The sequence below is a fragment of the Helianthus annuus genome, chromosome 10 (assembly GCF_002127325.2).
Source record: "Helianthus annuus cultivar XRQ/B chromosome 10, HanXRQr2.0-SUNRISE, whole genome shotgun sequence".
Classification (NCBI taxonomy): Eukaryota; Viridiplantae; Streptophyta; class Magnoliopsida; order Asterales; family Asteraceae; genus Helianthus; species Helianthus annuus.
The window spans coordinates 130,484,965-130,504,173 of NC_035442.2; the positions used below are offsets into that span (position 1 = coordinate 130,484,965).

General features: G+C 41.6%; 1 protein-coding gene across 1 annotated transcript; it reads right to left on the bottom strand.

Moving 5' to 3' along the window:
* Positions 1-2,639: 2,639 nt before the first annotated feature.
* On the bottom strand, positions 2,640-3,992 carry LOC110881499. The gene has a single exon (XM_022129732.1). The coding sequence runs from the start codon at positions 3,990-3,992 to the stop codon at positions 2,640-2,642; it is 1,353 nt and encodes a 450-aa protein (XP_021985424.1).
* Positions 3,993-19,209: the final 15,217 nt, after the last annotated feature.

The window sequence follows — 19,209 nt, forward strand, 5'->3', positions numbered from 1 at the left end:
TTGGAAAAGATTTTATCAGCGGGGAAATGCTGAGCGAATTATTCTAGTTGCTGAAAATGACACATCTGTTATAATTCACAGTGTTAAGATCTTTTACAATGTTTCTGATATCAACCAACTACCCACAGTACTTTACCACTCGACCCATTGGCCCACCTGTCCAATGGTGTCTGTGATTATGGTCATATCACCCAATGGATGCCCCAATGGTGACGATTATCAAGTAAAGTGCACAATACCCCACATACCGGCTGTAACTTGGTGATTACATAAACTTAATCACTGTAATTTATAATTCTGGAAATAATTTGGAGTATTGTAAAACAGTTGATAAAAAGAGAATAACTCACATTGCAGATTTAGTACTGACAGAATATGATTTTAGCCCTGTTAACCTAATTTCAACAATAATGCACACAAAACAGGGTTAGTGATCAATACAACAGTCACGATATCTCACGAGATCAAATTCTCACAATGAACGACAAAGTGCGATACTTAAACTCATTCATCGAATTAACGACAAACGACAAAGTATAATACTTAAACTCATTCATCGAATTAACGATAAACGACAAAGTATGACCCAATGTGGGCGGCACTTAAACATTCTTTGGATATATTGATCTCGGAAACTGAATCGTAATAGCGATCGAGTAATTACCCTGTTCCGCGGCAGCACTTCGTGATCGTGTGTGTTTAATTTGTGATATAACAGCCTAACATCGATGTACAGAACGAATTCGATCGACGTTTTAACACCAACAGTCGAATGCCAAGGTCGGCTATTTATAGCCCAAATTTCATGTTGCTTACGGACCGTATGACCTAACCCGTACGGTCCGTAAGGCAAGCTGGTAGGCTTACGGTCCGTAAGGACTAACCCTTACGGTCCGTAAAGGTGCGGCCTAGCTTGTAGATTAGCCTAGTCAGTGGCATAGACTAGACTTGGTGAATCAACAACATTCGAAATTCAGTATATACAACGCATAATTTAAGATAATTATCGAATAGGGTTTAACCCCCCTGAGTTTTAGGGGCCCTGATCCTGATTCCGATTATTCCGGAAATTTTAGGGTTAGTGCGGAATTACTTGGGTGTCTCAATTAAGGTTTCCTTATTGACTAATTATTATTCTAATTACTAATTTTAATGATAGTTGTTACAGTTGGTCACTGTGTAGGTTATCTGGAATGTGCGCAGCATGCTGAGGAGATTTTTGGGCAGGAGTTTGACCCAAGTCACTGTTTGGTGACTGATGAAGCCAATGCAGAGTTGACACGTGCTGAAAGTGCCTACGATCATCCAGCGCTGCCTGTGATGAACTTGATCACGAAAGCTTTAGAGCATGATGACTGGTGCCATCATCTTAAGGCTATTCTGGACCCACCAGAGATGGTTGACTTATCTGATGAGGAAGAGCTGGGGGGCGATGGTGGTGATGGTGATGGTGTTGGTGACCAACATGCTGATGACAAACATGACGACGATGGTGACGGCCACGAATGATTAGATAGGCTTTTGTATCTTGTAGTTTGTTTTAGATGCTAAATGTAACATGTTGCGCGGTCGCGCTTATTTTGAACTTAAACTGATGATGTCTTGTTATTTTCGCATGTAATCATTGCGCTTCTGCGCTTGTTAAATATAATGTTTTATGTTTGCTTATCTTGTCCAGTTACAATTATTGCACTGTTGCTAGAAACTTTGGTTAAGTTAGCGCGAATAAATGTAAGTGTGGCTCTTGTGTGAGTGTAACTGGCCGGTCTCGCACTGTGCTCGCGGAGGACCTTGGAGGCGTAACTCAAGAGCTCGTAATTTACTGAAGTGTTTTCGTGCTAATCAAAAGTTTAACATGCATTTGTAACGCATAAGTCATTATGATGAAAGAAAACATAAGGCATATGCTTTCATTGATTCGAGAAATAGGCGCTTAGGCCAACGTACATCGTAAGTAAGTAGGGCGTTTAGCCAACATAGAAATCGTAAAGGCACTTAGCCAACATAAGAAAGTAAAGGCGCAAGGCCAAAAGTAGTTACATATAGCACTTGCGCAGTTGTTGCGCATTCCACGTGCGCGGGATAATGTATCCATCCAGAGTGCGCAATTTGTATGCCCCTTTCCCTAGCACTTCATGTATTAAGTATAGGCCTTCCCATTTGGGTGCTAGCTTTCCTGGGCGCTCAGCGTTCGAAGCTTCGTTGTCTCGGAAGACATATTCTCCTGGAGCGATGGTACAAATGCGCACTCTCGCATTGTAGTACCTTTCCAGTTGTGTCTTGTACTTGGCTTATTTAATTCGCGCAATTTCGCGCCTCTCTTCTAGCAAATCCAAGTCAAGACGACGCTCTGCCTCATTATCAACCGTGTTGACTGCTGTCAAGCGTGGTGAGGGGAGTCCAACTTCAGCCGGGATAACTGCCTCCGAGCCGTATACTAGGCTAAAAGGAGTTTCGCCAGTGCTTGTCTTCGGCATGGTTCAGTGAGCCCACAGGATGCTTGGGAGCTCATCTACCCAGCCTCTTCTCTTTGTGCCCAGTCGGGCTTTTATCCCCTCGATGATACTTTTGTTGACACTTTCCACTTGACCATTGCCTTGAGGATGTGCAACGGAGGAGAAGGTATGCTCAATCTTCATTTACTTCATCCAATTTTGAAGATCCTCGGAAGCAAAATTGGTACCGTTGTCTGTGACGATTTTGAGTGGAAGACCAAATCTGCAAATGATGTGCTCCCAGATAAACTTGCGCACCATCATTGCCGTGGTTGAGGCGAGAGCCTTGGCCTCCACCCACTTAGTAAAATAATCAACGGCCACGATTATGAACTTCACGGCTCCTGGAGCATCAGGGAAAGGTCCCACCATATCAATTCCCCACTGTTGGAAAGACCAAGCAGTGGATACAGGAATGAGATCTTTTTTCGGGCGCAGGGTTTTCGGGGAGTGTCTTTGGCATGAGTCACATTTGCGCAACTCCCTTAGAGCATCGACATGCATCCCTGGCCAGTAATAACCAGCATTCATAATCTTCACGACAACCATGCGCGGGCCTGCATGGATGCCACAGATCCCTTCGTGAATCTCTCTGATCAAGTAATTCGCATCCTGGGGGTCCACACAGCGCAATAAGGGCCCCAAGAAGGACTTTCGGTATAGAATACCACAACTCATCTCATAATGCAGGGCCTTGTTTTGAATCTTCCTTGCCTCTGCTTTGCTCTCTGGGAGTATTCCTTCTTGCAGATATTGAATTATAGGGGTCATCCAAGATGGCTGCCCTATTTCGATCACATTTACCTGGCGCAGCAGGACTGATGGATTTTTGAGTACTTCAATCCTTACATCTTTGGCGAGATGTTGAAAGGAAGTTGAAGCGAGCTTTCTCAAAGCGTCTGCTGGTTTGTTTTCGGAATGATTGATGTGAACTACCTTGTATGACTTGAATTGCTGAAGCAATTCTTTCGCCTGATCCAAATATAAGGCCATAACTTCGCCTTTTGCATCATAGATTCCGTTGATTTGACTGGCGATCAAAAGCGAGTCGACATGTGCTTGTAGATTTTGAGCCCCCATTTTTATGGCGAGAGGTAAGCCTGCCAGGAATGCCTCATATTCCGCCTCATTTTTGGTGTTCTTGAAATCCAACTTGATGGCGTATGTAAATTCATGCTTCTCGGGGCTCACAAGGCGCAACCCTGCTCCTGCGCCGTCCTCATTTGGTGCCCCATCAGTGTATAGAAACCACAACTCATTAGACGTGTCTTTCATGGGAGTCTCAACAATCTCGCAATCTTTGATTTTTTCCACTGGAACTTCTGTGACGAAATCCGCCAAGACTTGACCTTTGATGGCTGGGCGCAGCCTATACAAAATGTTGTGGCCCCCCAATTTGATGGCCCATTTTGCTAACCGCCCAGACGTCTTGGTTTTTGCAATATTGTTCCGATGTGAAATTTGGTAAGTACTGTGATTACGTGCCCCGTAAAGCATCTGCGCAGCCTTCTAGAAGCATGAAGCAGCGCAAGTGCCAGCTTTTCCATTGTTGAATACCTCGTTTCTGGATCAATAAGCACCCTACTGACATAATAAATTGGAGTTTGTACTCCGTTTCTTTCTACCATCAATACCGACCCTACTGCCTTATCCGAAGAAGATAAGTACAGTATGAGTGGTTCCTTCTCATACGGCGCGGTCAGAGTAGGGAGCTTTATCAAACATTCCTTCATCTGCTGGAATGCGGCTTCTGCCTCGGGTGTCCACTTAAATTCTTGCTTCTTTACGCAGTTGCACAAGGTGCTGATAAAAGGATATGACTTTGCAGCGTGATTTGATAGGAAACGATTTAGCGCGGCTAAACGGCCGGCTAATCATTGCATCTCCTTGATTGTTTTTGGCGATGGCATTCCTTCTATTGCTTGAACCTTCTCTGGGTTAACTTTAAAGCCGCCGTTTGTGACTATGAAGCCCAAAAACTTCCCTTCTTCCATACCAAAGGAACATTTGGCAGGATTCAACTTCATATTCACGCTTCTCAATGAGTTGAACATTTTCTCAATATCCTTTAGCATTTGGTCCTCTTCGGGACTCTTGATTACCAGATCATCGATGTAGACCTCGATGTGTTTTCCAATATCATCAGCGAAAATTTTATCCATCAGGCGCTGGTATGTCGCGCCGGAATTCTTGAGACCGAACGGCATCTTTGTGTAACAGAAGATGCCGAGATCGGTTCTGATGTGACAACCCTCACAATTATAGGTACCGTACGATTAATTAATCTTAATTATGTGCTTAATGACTGTGCTTGATTACAATTGACAATTTAAACTGCTTCCTGATTTCTGTTACATACATACATATGCATCACATTTCATACTATCACTTCATATATTACACACAAACTTTAGTGACAAGCTTGATGCACAAAGCACAGTTAGCACAGTGAGCGGGTAACTCAGATACATGCTGACAATGCCAGCATATAGACAGACAATGTTTTTGAGACCAGTATGAGCCAGAGACAGAATACTACACTAGTAGGGAGTGTAGGGAAGTGAAGACTATAAAACTGCGTCACTAGGTGATAGTTAAAGTGCCAGAAAGTGCCTAAAACACACTTAAACTGCAAAAATTCTGCACCTATAAACAAAATTCAGCTTTTAAATATGCTAGTCACTTGCAAAAATATGGCAAAATGATTCTGTATGCTTTCCTAAGTATCGGGAATTGAAAGGGTCACTAGAAGTTACATAAAGGACACTTTACGTTATCACTTAGCACTTTAACGGGACGGTATATAACCGGACATTACCTGGAACACAAAAATATTTTTAAAAACATTATTACACTTTTTCTGAGCTAGTTATGGTCCCCGAACACATAACACCTTACATAATACCCGGTGCGCGCTAAATGCTATACATACCATCAGGGGCGGACCTGTAGTGTAAACGGGCGTAGCCCGGGCTACGGCTCAAGTTTTTACGAGTAGTGTAAAAAAAAAATTTTTCCGATTTTTATACATAGGACACCCCTGAACAAGTACGAGGACACCCCTAAAAAATTTTGGGATACCCCTGAGTTGAAGGTCTAGTTCCGCCACTGCATACCATTAAACTCCCACTCATTAATTTATTTACCCATAAATCTACAATTTACCCCCCCCCCCCTCACATAGTAACCGTCCCCATGGGACCCATTACAAGATTTTTTATAAATCTTGCAAATTCCCATGTGATCACCTAGGGAATGTCAAGATTATGATTGTACTTGTACTCACCATTGATACTTACACTTAGCATCCTTCTAATCACCAAATACCTACCAAAACTTACACTAACCCCCCCCCCCAATTCTTTACTGATTTCGGCTCACATGGCCCCACAAGATATTTTATTTGAATTTTGTACATTCCCCATGTAATCTCTATGGAGATTATGGATGATTATGTATGGTACTTCCTAGACATATAATCCATTGGTTAAAAGGAAACTAGGTTATAAGCATCACCATTATCCTCAACACTTCATCACAAAAATTTCTTTCCGCCTCCCCAAACAAGCTACAGTCGAAACCCTTGTAACCACCTTCTTTATTTTCAATTCTTGTTCAAGTGTTCTAAACCCACTACAAGGTGCACTAAGGCGAATCGCGGAGTGTGGAGCTCACGGATCGTCAAGGACCTCCCTCGTTTGCCTTTAACCACTCATTTTTTCAAGCTTGTTTCTTCCCTAGCTTCAAAGCTAGTAGTAAGCTTCTTTGATCTTCTCATATTTTATATTTATGGCGGTTAATGGTTATATTATGATGTAACTACAAAAACACTAAAAATCATAAAGATAAGTCTTGAACATAAGCTAACTTGTTGATGAAAACTTGATGAAATAAAGTTGTTATGAAGTTGTTTTGGTAATGTTGTTGATGTTTTGATGATTACTAGTAACATGATGGTTAGACATCCTATGAAGCTTGTTAAAGTTATGATTAAAAACATGACTAAACAAGTTAGGGATGATTATGTGTGCATGAAATAATCATCCACTAAAGAAGACATGAACTTGAAAGTAGGGTGCTTTTCTAAAGAAAATAATGAACCAAGTAAACTAGTAAACTTGTAAATCCAAGTCTTGATGATGATTTTTCTAAACTAACCAAGTTAAAAAGACGGGTTTTGAAGGATCATAACTTTATTTGCATATACATTATTTTTGGAATTAAAGAGAGTATAAGGATGCAAATGAAACATGCAAATATTGTAAATGAGTATTTTTGTAAAATAAGTTCACAAGTTGTGAACATCTAAAAACCCCGAGAGTAAGATTTTAACAAAAATAAACACACTTTGGAGGGTAACTAAACCCACTAAACACCCCACTAAGTTACTACGCGTTTTTATGAAACACCAAGTTCATGTCGTCATGTAAAGTGCATTATTTTTGCACTTGACTAGTGTAATATTGTTTAGTAGCTTGTTGGTGATTATTGAATAAATTTTTAAAAGAAAATGATATGCTTATAAGCATAGACACTTCCATTTACAAAGGAAACTCTGGCGAAATTTTTCTAAAAATCCAACACTTAGAAAGTATTTTTCTAACAAGTGTTTACAAATATATTTTTAACTTAGTTTCCAAGATAAACTTCGCCATCGTTTTGTTACAAAATACCAAGTATCGGAGGTTGATTTTACAAATAAAAATGGATAAGTATATATTTAAAATATATATTTTATACAAGAGACTTGTGTGACTATTTGTTTATTTTGCGAGATAGTTATATTATTTTTAGGGTAAAATAATATAACTTAACAAATACCATGGAAATTACAACTCCCAAAATAATACCAAAACCTCCACGGAATAAATATTAAGTTACGCATTTGTTATTTGCGACACGGAAGCTAAAACGTAACTTATGTAATAATTCAGAAAATACTCTTACGCATACATTTTGGTAAAATATTAATTTGGAAATTAATGAAGTAAAATATATTATTTTTGGGAAAAAATACATATATTTTGGGAATATGTTATTTTTGGACAAATAGGTTAAATATATTTTTCTAAGTGGGACTAAAAATATATTTTTCGGAATCACAATAATACATGTATAAATACCCCCATCATTGGGAAGGAAATACGAAGTTAAAATACTTGTGAAGTATAAATACAAAATATTGTTTAACGATTATTCCAACCCCAAATATAATTTAAAGTTAAGATAATTATTTTAATTAATCATTATAACTTGGAATAATAATCGGAAACTTAAGAGTCGTAACTCAAAAACATTAAACCCTAAGCCAAGGCACGGCCCGTTTCTCTAATAGACATTAGTACGTGTAGGTCGTCGCGTAGCTGACAGAGTTTGGGTTGACGATTCGATTTAGAGGTCGCAGTACAGTGAGTTCATGTCCCCCTTTTCTTTTAACTGTTTTCAGTTTTATACTTCGGGGGTGAAATACATGTTACAATTATTACAAACGTTTATTACATGGTATGGTTAGCTTAAGGAGGGTTTACTACTAGATCATATGAAGGGTGGGTACAACACTTAAGGCCATCAATCCTCGTTATTAGGACCGAGGGACATAAGTGATAGATCTATTTGGGTGTCGCGAGCCCACACCCATGAGGCCGGGGCGGCCCATAGAAGTGACTGTGTCTTACAGCCGAAGCCCGGCAACAAATTTGCTTGGTTTGAGTCTTCCTGCACCTTTTCACACATACTAGTGGCTTTGCAACCCATTGGTGATCTCTTTTTCCTTATTGCTACATACCAGGGACTTTTATTCATACTTTAAAGGTTTATACATAATCACTTTTACATGAACTCGCTCAACTTTTGTTGATTTTTCAAACTACATGTATTTCAGGAAATTGATGGATCTGGCGAAGTGTACAATTGTGTCAAGCTGCGCAGTGAATAACGATGTCATCCAGGTTTAGGAGGTGTAACCCTTACCTGGACGGGTTACATGTCTTTAAACCACGTTTTATTTAAGTCTTTTGTTGTGTCATGTGAACACATTTTAATCTTGCCATGGTTGTAGCTTGTTTTATGTGTCGACATTTTCAAACAATGGTGTTGTGGTATCTTTAAACTTAATGAATGAATGATCATCTTGTGTTTTATTTTGTCGTTTCTAGTCACTGCGTTGGCTTCCACTAGTTTCACCTGGCTAGTTCCATCGAGTGCAAGTTATCTAACTTACGTGCTACTATATCAAGTACACTCTCGAACTCTAGAGATGCGAAACCGAAAATTTGCAACAGTATTTGGCAACACAGATGCATAACGTTGAGTGATATGGGACGTACCGATATCCATGCTTGGATTCCTGGTGTGCTCCCCTAGCCCTGCTACTGAGCTTTTATCCTCGTGCCTGATTCTTCTTAGGGCAGTATTTTCTGAAATGCTTCTTGCTCCCATAGTTAAGACAACCTTGAGCACGTTTCTGTCTGTCACTTGTCCTGCCTGGATAATCGTCACTGTCGTTGTTCCCTCCGTGATTCTTGCTACCATCTTGGCCTCCATTCCTACTTTCAGTATCTTGCCTACAAGTTTCCTTAGGATGCCCTCTCTTCCCACAGTTATCACATTTCCCATATTTACATCGCCCGACATGATAGCGTAGACAATTGTCGCACTTAGGTAGAATACCTATGTAGTCTTTTCCCTTTTTGGCCTTTTTCTTGTTACTCGCCCGAGTAACCTTCTTGAAATTTACGAGCTTTCTCTTGTTGTCTCCAGATGACTCTACAGGAGTCTCCTTTTTCACTTCCATAATAGAAAATTTTCCTAGTCTGACCGCTTCTTCAGTAAGCGCCACGCTTATGCTGATAGCGTCGGTGATCGTTAGGGGTTTAGATGTTGTTACCAGGCTTAAGATCTGATGTCACACCCCCAAAATCCACCTGCGGAGTATCACCGCTTGGGAGCGTGACTGACCAGGATCAAGCCACCAATCATATTGAACATGTAATTAATATTAAGTAAAATAAATGTAAACCATCCATCCAATACGATAGGTGTTCAAAACATAACCATAGTTTCAAAGTGTAGCGGAAGCATAGTAAATAATCCAACAATAGTTAATAGTTTTAAATGTCATAATAGTTCAACGTAGAAACCACGATCCTTGTCCACAACGACCCGCTTCTCCAGTGCAAGCTCCAAGTACCTAACGATCTGCAAGGCATGTAACAGAATGATCAACAAACTAGTTGAGCGAGTTCACAGTAAGTAAGTGCGTAACAGTAAGTAACGGGTGGCTCTACTGGGCCAATAGTAAGTTATACAGGTGGGGGCTTCCCATGTTATGTGACACTAGACTATTCGTATCAACTACTCGTATCATCCCTGTTCTTCATCCGAGAACAGTAGCGCGTATGGGGTGTACGTAGGTTTTACGTACGTATCCTTCATAACCGAGGATAGGAGACGCGGGGGTGTACGTGGGTTTCACGTACGTATCCTTTGTACCGAGGATAGAAGTAATGCGTACACGTAGGTTTTACGTGCGTGCCTGACATCCGAGGCAGTGTTTGGCATATGACCACGTAGGTGTTATCCTAACCTACGGAACCATCCTGACATCCGAGGATCATGGTAGGTGATAGTCTAGGAAAGCATTTGTACGTTCTAAGTCAATTGAAACCTTTAACCCATTCCCACAACCCGGGAATCCCATGCCTTAGTAGGAGTGTGAACTCACCTTGGTTTGCTCGGTATGTTATTGCTTCTAGGGTTTGTTAGTCGTCTAAGCCCGTTACACACGACCTAGGATATAGTGCACATGATTTGATGTAAGTGTTTGCATCAAATTAGGGTTTACACATCTTTGATATCCAAGCGATTGTGTTGTGTGTGTTTATTGTGTACATGATGACATCACATAGAATGTTCACGCACGTAGAATCATATAGTTGCATTCAATATCATACGATCATTCACGTAGAATCATACATCATGTAAGCATTCAATCCTATTCACGCAATTCACGCGTAGCGTCCCTGATTTCACGGTTTAATCTTACATGTATAATAATCTAATGGTCACCGTTAACATACCTATCATATTAACATCGTTATTAAACCTTACAAGTTTAACGTAGTCAGGGATTTACAAATTGTCATGCACAGCTTAGCAGGTTAGCATTATGTAACATGCAATTCATTGATTCAAAGTGAACATCAAACAATATCAGGCAGGGCCTTGCCATTCTAAACTCAGACAAGTGTGGGGGGGGGGCTTCCCCTGTTAAAAGTCGAACAGAACAAGTCATGGTTTAAAACTCAGACAACATAACCTTAACATTTTCGGACCATGTGAGCTTTAAAAGTCGGACCAAAAGGAGAGGAGTTAAACTCGGACTGGGGGGGGATCCTCACAAACTCGGACCCTTGAATATTCATATAAACTCGGACATATGGCCCCCTTAAACTCGGACCATCATTACTTGCCTAACCTCGGACCCTTATGATCTTGAATAAACTCGGACAAGAAGCATGATAAGGAAACTCGGACATAGTGTTTGCTATTATACTCGGACTATACACGAATAATTAACCTCGGACCATACAAGAGTAATTAAACTCGGTCCTTATATTCATTCCACTAAACTCGGTCCTTTTTCTTCTATTTAAACTCGGGCATGAGTAATTAAACTCGGTCCTTATATACATTCCATTAAACTCGGACAAGCATTTAGTGTATTAAACTCAGACACATGAACTTAATATACTCGGACCTTAATCATTCAAGAAACTCAGACATGTTTGACTGTTTTAAACTCGGACCAAAGCAAGAACATAAAAATTCGGACCTTGTGCTTTCTTATTTACAAACTCAGACAGTTATATTCCAAGATCGGACTAACATTCCATATCAAAAACTCAGAATCAAAATCACGATCGTATCAGTTACTTTCTCTCATTCATACGATCTGGAAAACCCTATTTCGTTCATTTCACAACAGGAATCAATTTAACAATTAAGATCTTCACCATATCATGCATATCTTGTAATCAAACAATTGATTTCACGACTAATCATCATCATAACACATTAATCAAGATTTGAATTAAAACACAGAACCATCAAATCAAAGCTAGGGTTTACAAGCATTCTAATAATCAGGATTTGATACAATCAAACAATCAATAAACAATAATCATTTACCTTGGATTAATTCTGACAAGATTGCAAGATTAAGATTGATGTAGGAGACTTGTGCTTGTGATGAAAATGATGGTGATTGCCAGGGATTCAGAGAGTAACAGTATGTGCTTTGGTTTTTGTGTCAATGATTAGTGAAGAGGGATTAGGGTTATAAATCTCTAGGATTTCGCTAATTACACTTTTCCTCCCTAAGTATCATATTTTACATAAGCACACCATCTCAAACAATTCCACAGTTTCACCACCAAGTTTATATATTTATAAAGTCTTTCATAATTAACAAACAACCATGTACAATCACACACTACGATTTATTGCACCAAAGCGTATACAATTCCATAGCAAACTAATTGTGCAAGTAATTAACTACACGAACAATGAACGTGCAATAAATGCAAAATAGAAATCTTGGAAATTCGAGTTGTCACATTATCCCCAACTTAAAAGAAATTTCGTCCCGAAATTTGGTACGCACTCACTGAGGAAGCTAGGTAAGGTATATCGTTCACTGGTTTTCCTGGGGTGTCACATCATCCCCCCGTTGATTTGGAATTTCGTCCCGAAATTCAGTAGTAGTAGCTTCAGCCTCAGTAGTGGTTGCATTGGTTTCGAATAACTGGGGTACTTTTCTGTCATCTGGTCTTCGCGTTCCCAGGTGTACTCTGGGCCACGTTTGGAGTTCCAACGAACTCGGACAAGAGGGATTCTCTTGTGTTTGAGGACCTTAACATCCCGGTCCGTGATTTCAACTGGTTCCTCGACGAACTGCAACCGCTCGTCGATAGTGAGTTCCTTAAAAGGAATTATGAGGGTCTCATCTGACAGGCACTTCTTCAGATTCGACACGTGGAATACGTTGTGAACTGCACCGAGTTCAGCTGGTAGGTTTAGTCTGTAGGCTACTTGGCCTATTCTTTCAGTGATTTCGAACGGTCCAACCTACCGTGGATTGAGTTTGCCTCGTTTACCAAAACGAACCACACCCTTCCAGGGTGAGACTTTGAGTAGCACTCGATCCCCAACTTGGAATTCGAGCGGTTTTCTGCGTTTGTTTGCGTAAGCTTTCTGACGGTCACGAGCCGCCGCCATGCGTTGTCGTATCTGTGCAATCTTTTCCGTAGCGTCGACTACCATTTCTGGTTCTGTAATCTGACTATCCCCCACCTCTGCCCAACAGAGAGGTGACCGGCATTTACGTCCGTACAATGCCTCGAATGGAGCGGCTTGGATGCAGATGTGGTAACTGTTATTGTACGAAAACTCCACCAATGGGAGGTGCTTTTCCCAGCCGTTGCCGAAATCGATAACGCATGCCCTAAGCACGTCTTCAAGTGTTTGAATCGTTCGCTCAGACTGCCCATCCGTCTGAGGATGATATGCTGTGCTCATGTCTAATCGTGAGCCGAAAGATTTATGCATTGCTTGCCATAGCTCTGACGTGAATCGTGCATCGCGATCCGAAATAATAGAGGTGGGCACTCCGTGCCTCGAAACAACTTCTTTAAGATAGACGTCTGCGAGAGTGGAGAACTTGTCCGTTTCCTTAATCGGCAGGAAGTGTGCAGACTTGGTGAGTCGATCAACTATGACCCATATTGTATCATTCCCACGCTGAGATCTCGGTAGGCCTGTAACGAAATCCATGGAAATTTCTTCCCATTTCCATTGCGGTATCTTAGGCTGCTGAAGTAGACCAGCTGGTTTCTGATATTCAACCTTGACTCTCGCACAGGTCAAGCACTTGCCAACATAGGTGGCGATGTGGGCCTTCATACCAGGCCACCAATATGTAGTTTTGAGATCGTGGTACATTTTATCCGCACCTGGATGTACCGAGTAGCGAGACTTGTGCGCTTCGTCCATCACAAGCTCTCGTAGACCGCCATAAAGTGGGACCCAAATACGCCCCGTTACATAGTAGGCGCCGTCCTCCTTTTGTTCCATACGTTGCTTTGAGCCGCGTAAAGCTTCAGCCTTGACGTTTTCGGGTTTCAATGCTTCTATCTGAGCAGCTCGTATCTGTGCAGGAAGACTGGACTGAATAGTAAGCTGTAGCGCTCGCACGCGCTTAGGTAGGGTGTCCTTTCGACTGAGGGCGTCGGCCACAACATTGACCTTGCCTGGATGATACTTGATAGCGCATTCGTAGTCGTTCAGTAGTTCAACCCATCTCCGTTGACGCATATTCAAATCATTTGCTTAAGGATATGCTCGAGACTCCTGTGATCGGTGTAAATCGTGCACCTGGTACCGTACAGGTAGTGTCGCCATATCTTAAGCGCGAAAACAACAGCTCCCAGCTCTAAATCATGCGTCGTATAATTCCGTTCATGAACCTTGAGTTGACGAGAGGCGTAGGCAATAACTTTATCCCGCTGCATCAATACACAACCAAGCCCCTGTATCGATGCGTCACAGTAAACCACGAAGTCATCTGTGCCCTCTGGCAATGAGAGAATAGGTGCGCTGCAAAGCCTATCCTTTAAGTACTGAAAAGCAGTTTCCTGCGTATTACCCCATCTGTAAGCGACACCTTTCTGTGTTAGCATAGTAAGCGGCTGCGCGATCTTGGAGAAGTCTTTGATAAATCGCCTGTAGTAACCCGCCAAACCCAAGAATTGGCGTATTTCTGTTGGTGTACGCGGTGCTGGCCAATCCCTGATCGAATCTACCTTGGATGGATCGACATGAATCCCATCCTTATTCACCACATGGCCTAAGAAGTGGACTTCATGAAGCCAGAAGTCGCATTTTGAAAACTTTGCGTACAGTTGCTCCTTTCGAAGAAGTTCCAAGATAAGACGTAAGTGCTGCTCGTGTTCCTCCTGACTCTTTGAGTAAATCAAAATGTCGTCGATGAATACGATAACGAACTTGTCTAGATAGGGTTTACACACCCTGTTCATAAGATCCATGAAGACTGCAGGCGCGTTCGTAAGCCCGAATGGCATGACCAGAAACTCGTAATGGCCGTAGCGAGTTCTGAATGCTGTCTTGGAGACGTCCTCATCCCGGACTCTCAGCTGATGGTAACCTGACCTTAGATCAATCTTAGAGTAGTAACTCGACCCTTGCAACTGGTCGAATAAGTCGTCAATGTGAGGAAGAGGATAGCGGTTCTTCACCGTGACCTTGTTCAGTTCGCGATAATCAATGCACATTCTGAAAGCGCCATCCTTCTTTTTCACGAATAGTACTGGAGCTCCCCAAGGCGAAAGATAGGTCGGATAAATCCCTTATCCAAGAGTTCTTGTAGCTGCGTCGATAGTTCTTCCAATTCGGATGGAGCTAAGCGATACGGTGCGCGAGGTGTAGGTGCTGTCCAGAACTATAGGAATGAAGTCGATAGGGAACGTCTACCCAGCGAGGATAATATTACAACCCTGAACTATGTGTGGCCTCTAGGCTTGTACCATAAGCTAACACTACGACAGGTTTGGTGTTCAAGGGAGTTGGTGTACGTTTTAACATTCGACTAACTTTCAAAGACATATAATTGGTATTCACACCCGAATCAGACAATATAGTAACATAGAAGTCGACAAGAAGAAACTTACCCATTATTATGATAAGATCGTTCCTTGCGTCACCCTGACCAATCACGTACGCGCGGTTCCGGCGTCATTGTTTCCTCTGTTTTCCGCAACGCTATCACCATTGTCGTCCCTGTTTCCATGGTCGTGGTTCTGAGTCTGGTCCTGGTTCATATGCGGACAATGCCTCTTGTAGTGATCTTTAGCATCACACTGAAAACATCCTTTAAAACTTTGTTGTTGCTGTTGATTCTGTGAAGATTGAGGCGGTCGTTGTTGTTCTTGAGTTACAGGACGTGAGTTTCGACAATCCTTAGCTTCATGACCAATCTTGAGACACCGCTGGCAACGACCCCTGTTGCACTGGCCACCGTGGTGTCTGTTACATTTGTTGCACCATGGGTGAATTCCTCGATATCTTTTCTGCCCATGACTACTAGAAAACTGTTGTTTGGAGCTCTGGTAGTCATCTATCTCTTGCTGCTGCGTCAGAGGCTGGACCAAAATTAATCCCGTGCTCAGGTTTTCATCCCACTTGCGTTTGTTATCTCTAGAAGCACATGCAGTATCAGTCTTAGCTCATTTCGGTAGTTTGTTCTGTTCTACAGCCTGGTCTGTGAGACGATGAGCCAATCGAGTGGCTTGCTGGATAGTGCCAAGGTTAGCTGTGGTCATATGATTATGAATTTCGGGCACCAGACCCTTGAGATACAGTTCGATGCGTTTGGTGGGAGGGTCTACCATAGTAGGACAAAATGTGGCTAACTCGTTTGATCTCCTCGTATAAACTTCAATTTCAGACCCCACCATCTGTAGGTTGAGGAACTCTACCTCAAGTTTGTGGATGTCCTCTCGACTGCAAAACTCTTCCTTAATTAAGTCCTTGAACTCGTTCCAGGGGGTGGCATTAGCAGCTGCCAGCCCTAACATCTGAACTTGTGCTTTCCACCAGGTTAATGCAGCACCTTCGAGTGTTCTAGTAGCAAACTTTACCCTACGTGACTCAGGGCAATCATGCACCTCGAAGTCAGTTTCGAGTCTCTCGAACCAATGAAGGAGGCCTTCAACCCCCTCAGTTCCACTAAAGGTACTAGGTTGACAATCCTTGAGATTTTTGAAGGTGCAAGCAGGTGACTGAACGTGTTGACCTCCTGCTTGTATGGCTGCCAGTGCCGCAGCAATTCGTTCGTTAATGAGAGCCGTCAACTGGGCTTGTGTCATGTTGATATGTCCGGCCATTGATCTTCACATCAAAGGCAACATAAGTGAGAAAGGTTCGCGAATAGTGCAATGACAGGAGAGTGTAAGCACGTAAGTGTTCTCAAGCAATAACAAGTAGTGAGCAAAGTAATGTAAGCATACTACGAGCAAAGTTCTATGCAGTTCTAGCAAGCAGGTAACAAACATAAACCTTATTACCTAGGATGTCGAGTCTTGCACGTGGAGCGAAGCGTCGTTGTGGATCGTTGAGAGCACTGTTCTGGTTATAGTCTGGTTTTAATAAAAACGTTTTTCCATATTAAAACCAAGTTCTCTATAACCAATGGCTCTGATACCAATCTGTCACACCCCCAAAATCCACCTGCGGAGTATCACCGCTTGGGAGCGTGACTGACCAGGATCAAGCCACCAATCATATTGAACATGTAATTAATATTAAGTAAAATAAATGTAAACCATCCATCCAATACGATAGGTGTTCAAAACATAACCATAGTTTCAAAGTGTAGCGGAAGCATAGTAAATAATCCAACAATAGTTAATAGTTTTAAATGTCATAATAGTTCAACGTAGAAACCACGATCCTTGTCCACAACGACCCGCTTCTCCAGTGCAAGCTCCAAGTACCTAACGATCTGCAAGGCATGTAACAGAATGATCAACAAACTAGTTGAGCGAGTTCACAGTAAGTAAGTGCGTAACAGTAAGTAACGGGTGGCTCTACTGGGCCAATAGTAAGTTATACAGGTGGGGGCTTCCCATGTTATGTGACACTAGACTATTCGTATCAACTACTCGTATCATCCCTGTTCTTCATCCGAGAACAGTAGCGCGTATGGGGTGTACGTAGGTTTTACGTACGTATCCTTCATAACCGAGGATAGGAGACGCGGGGGTGTACGTGGGTTTCACGTACGTATCCTTTGTACCGAGGATAGAAGTAATGCGTACACGTAGGTTTTACGTGCGTGCCTGACATCCGAGGCAGTGTTTGGCATATGACCACGTAGGTGTTATCCTAACCTACGGAACCATCCTGACATCCGAGGATCATGGTAGGTGATAGTCTAGGAAAGCATTTGTACGTTCTAAGTCAATTGAAACCTTTAACCCATTCCCACAACCCGGGAATCCCATGCCTTAGTAGGAGTGTGAACTCACCTTGGTTTGCTCGGTATGTTATTGCTTCTAGGGTTTGTTAGTCGTCTAAGCCCGTTACACACGACCTAGGATATAGTGCACATGATTTGATGTAAGTGTTTGCATCAAATTAGGGTTTACACATCTTTGATATCCAAGCGATTGTGTTGTGTGTGTTTATTGTGTACATGATGACATCACATAGAATGTTCACGCACGTAGAATCATATAGTTGCATTCAATATCATACGATCATTCACGTAGAATCATACATCATGTAAGCATTCAATCCTATTCACGCAATTCACGCGTAGCGTCCCTGATTTCACGGTTTAATCTTACATGTATAATAATCTAATGGTCACCGTTAACATACCTATCATATTAACATCGTTATTAAACCTTACAAGTTTAACGTAGTCAGGGATTTACAAATTGTCATGCACAGCTTAGCAGGTTAGCATTATGTAACATGCAATTCATTGATTCAAAGTGAACATCAAACAATATCAGGCAGGGCCTTGCCATTCTAAACTCAGACAAGTGTGGGGGGGGGGGGCTTCCCCTGTTAAAAGTCGAACAGAACAAGTCATGGTTTAAAACTCAGACAACATAACCTTAACATTTTCGGACCATGTGAGCTTTAAAAGTCGGACCAAAAGGAGAGGAGTTAAACTCGGACTGGGGGGGGGGATCCTCACAAACTCGGACCCTTGAATATTCATATAAACTCGGACATATGGCCCCCTTAAACTCGGACCATCATTACTTGCCTAACCTCGGACCCTTATGATCTTGAATAAACTCGGACAAGAAGCATGATAAGGAAACTCGGACATAGTGTTTGCTATTATACTCGGACTATACACGAATAATTAACCTCGGACCATACAAGAGTAATTAAACTCGGTCCTTATATTCATTCCACTAAACTCGGTCCTTTTTCTTCTATTTAAACTCGGGCATGAGTAATTAAACTCGGTCCTTATATACATTCCATTAAACTCGGACAAGCATTTAGTGTATTAAACTCAGACACATGAACTTAATATACTCGGACCTTAATCATTCAAGAAACTCAGACATGTTTGACTGTTTTAAACTCGGACCAAAGCAAGAACATAAAAATTCGGACCTTGTGCTTTCTTATTTACAAACTCAGACAGTTATATTCCAAGATCGGACTAACATTCCATATCAAAAACTCAGAATCAAAATCACGATCGTATCAGTTACTTTCTCTCATTCATACGATCTGGAAAACCCTATTTCGTTCATTTCACAACAGGAATCAATTTAACAATTAAGATCTTCACCATATCATGCATATCTTGTAATCAAACAATTGATTTCACGACTAATCATCATCATAACACATTAATCAAGATTTGAATTAAAACACAGAACCATCAAATCAAAGCTAGGGTTTACAAGCATTCTAATAATCAGGATTTGATACAATCAAACAATCAATAAACAATAATCATTTACCTTGGATTAATTCTGACAAGATTGCAAGATTAAGATTGATGTAGGAGACTTGTGCTTGTGATGAAAATGATGGTGATTGCCAGGGATTCAGAGAGTAACAGTATGTGCTTTGGTTTTTGTGTCAATGATTAGTGAAGAGG

Coding starts and splice junctions, on each gene's coding strand:
- LOC110881499 (XM_022129732.1), bottom strand. CDS start 3,992: ATGCTTTACGGGGCACGTAATCACAGTACTTACCAAATTTCACATCGG.